The 1,742-nt window shown below is 50.5% G+C and overlaps 1 protein-coding gene across 1 annotated transcript; it reads right to left on the reverse strand.

Moving 5' to 3' along the window:
- Window positions 1–394: 394 nt before the first annotated feature.
- On the reverse strand, window positions 395–1,090 carry LOC123451201 (dirigent protein 21-like). The gene has a single exon (XM_045128207.1). The coding sequence runs from the start codon at window positions 1,062–1,064 to the stop codon at window positions 534–536; it is 531 nt and encodes a 176-aa protein (XP_044984142.1). The 5' UTR covers window positions 1,065–1,090; the 3' UTR covers window positions 395–533.
- Window positions 1,091–1,742: the final 652 nt, after the last annotated feature.

The following is a 1,742-nucleotide window of genomic DNA, read 5'->3' on the forward strand; positions in this document are numbered from 1 at the left end:
GGGGCGGTGGGTGAGGTCGTCGAGGGAAGGGGCGGCGGGTGAGGACATGGGGTCCATTGTAGAGGTGTCAAGACTCCAAGGGACTCAAGATGATGATTCAAAAAGTTCGCAATATTAATCGTATCGCTAGAGCTCTCGGGATGTCTTTGTAGAAGCATGTGTGCTCCTTGCTGAATGTGATGTAATAGACTAGGTGTTATGTAACTCTCTTTTTTTTATGTTGAACGGCCAGTTGTTTCCAGACTTTGTTTTTACTATGCTGTTGTGGCTTTATTAATTTAAAGTCGGATGTCTTTGGCATCTTCGTTCTAAAAAATGAAGTATGAACTGTGTAAAATCTGATTTTATGGTCCTTCTCTCCCTTCTAATACTCCAGATTGCATTAAGGATATCATTTCGGACGAGATTTCTGTTTACGTTTATAATAATATATAAAGCGGCAACTTTTATCAAAAAGAAAAGTACATATACGTCTGCCAAGCATGCATGCAAATGCAAATACCTAGACAAATCAACGTACGAGCGCGCGGCACCTACACGTTTAGGTACATGTCGATCTGGAGCACGGCGTTGTTCGTGGTGGCGTTGAAAGTATTCGTCCGAAGCAGGCCGTAGCCAGCAGCCCCGCGGAAGGCGCCGGTGCCGCCGACAACCGGCAGCTCCCTGACGCTGTCGAGGATGGCGTCCCTGGCGAACACGGCGACGGCGCTCCCGTTGTGCTTCCCCGCCGTGAACACCATGTTGGCGCTGAGCAGCAGTGCGGCGTCCGTCCGCGACGCGAAGAGGTAGAAACCCTGCGCCCTCCCGATGACCGGCGACGCTGCGCCGGCCCCCTCCGTGAGAGCGTCGTCGATGGTGTACATGTCCCCGAAGCGGTTGGTGGGGTCGTTGGGCAGCGGCGTCAGGCCCCTGACGACGCGCACCGCCGTGGCCGCGCCCGGCGCCTCCGCCGTCACGATGTCGTGCATGTAGAACCGGAGGTGCGTCGTCGTGGCTGGAGCCACCGCGGCGACGAGCGCCAGAGAGGCCAGTGCCATCACCTGCACGCTGTGGTGGATGGCCATGGCGCGTAAGTACTTGCCGACTTACCCGCCGGTTCATGGTGTATAAGAACTGCATGGCGCAGGCAGGTGAGATCGAGATGTTTTGTAAGAAAGTACTACTTTTTTATCGTGACAGGTTGGTGCGCGGGCGGTCCCGATGGTTCCCAAAGCATGAGATGAGATGCCCGGGTGGACAGGATCGATCCATTGATCCTTGATGAGATACTTTTACGTGCATGTGCAGTGTTCTGGTTGATACGATTGAGCAACCGCACAGTGTCAAGTCCAAATCGAAGTTCGGTAGGAGTACGTGCTCAATGGTGAAGTTAGACCGGTCGATCTGCGTCAGCACGTCGCCATAATAGCGTCAGATACTTATGGGCGAAAATACACGTTTAGGCTCTTTTCGGTAGCAAAATATTTTCTATGTATCTGCTGCTCCCTTACGATAGGACAAGCAAAAAATACGACACTCTCCTAACCCAATGAATATGATTGAAAATCATAATAGGTTCACGTCCTTCATTTCAACATATAGCATTCTATCTTTGTTGTCATGCATTTCCCTTCCTACCAGCGCAGATGGTGACCTTAATGCTCACATGATTATAACGTATTTAAATGTTGTCAATCCTCTTTTGACATAAGATGAGAAATTTGTTTTTTTCTGTGAGATTCTGACGAACCTTGCATGGATGG

This window comes from Hordeum vulgare, chromosome 4H, assembly GCF_904849725.1.
Source record: "Hordeum vulgare subsp. vulgare chromosome 4H, MorexV3_pseudomolecules_assembly, whole genome shotgun sequence".
Lineage (NCBI taxonomy): Eukaryota > Viridiplantae > Streptophyta > Magnoliopsida > Poales > Poaceae > Hordeum > Hordeum vulgare.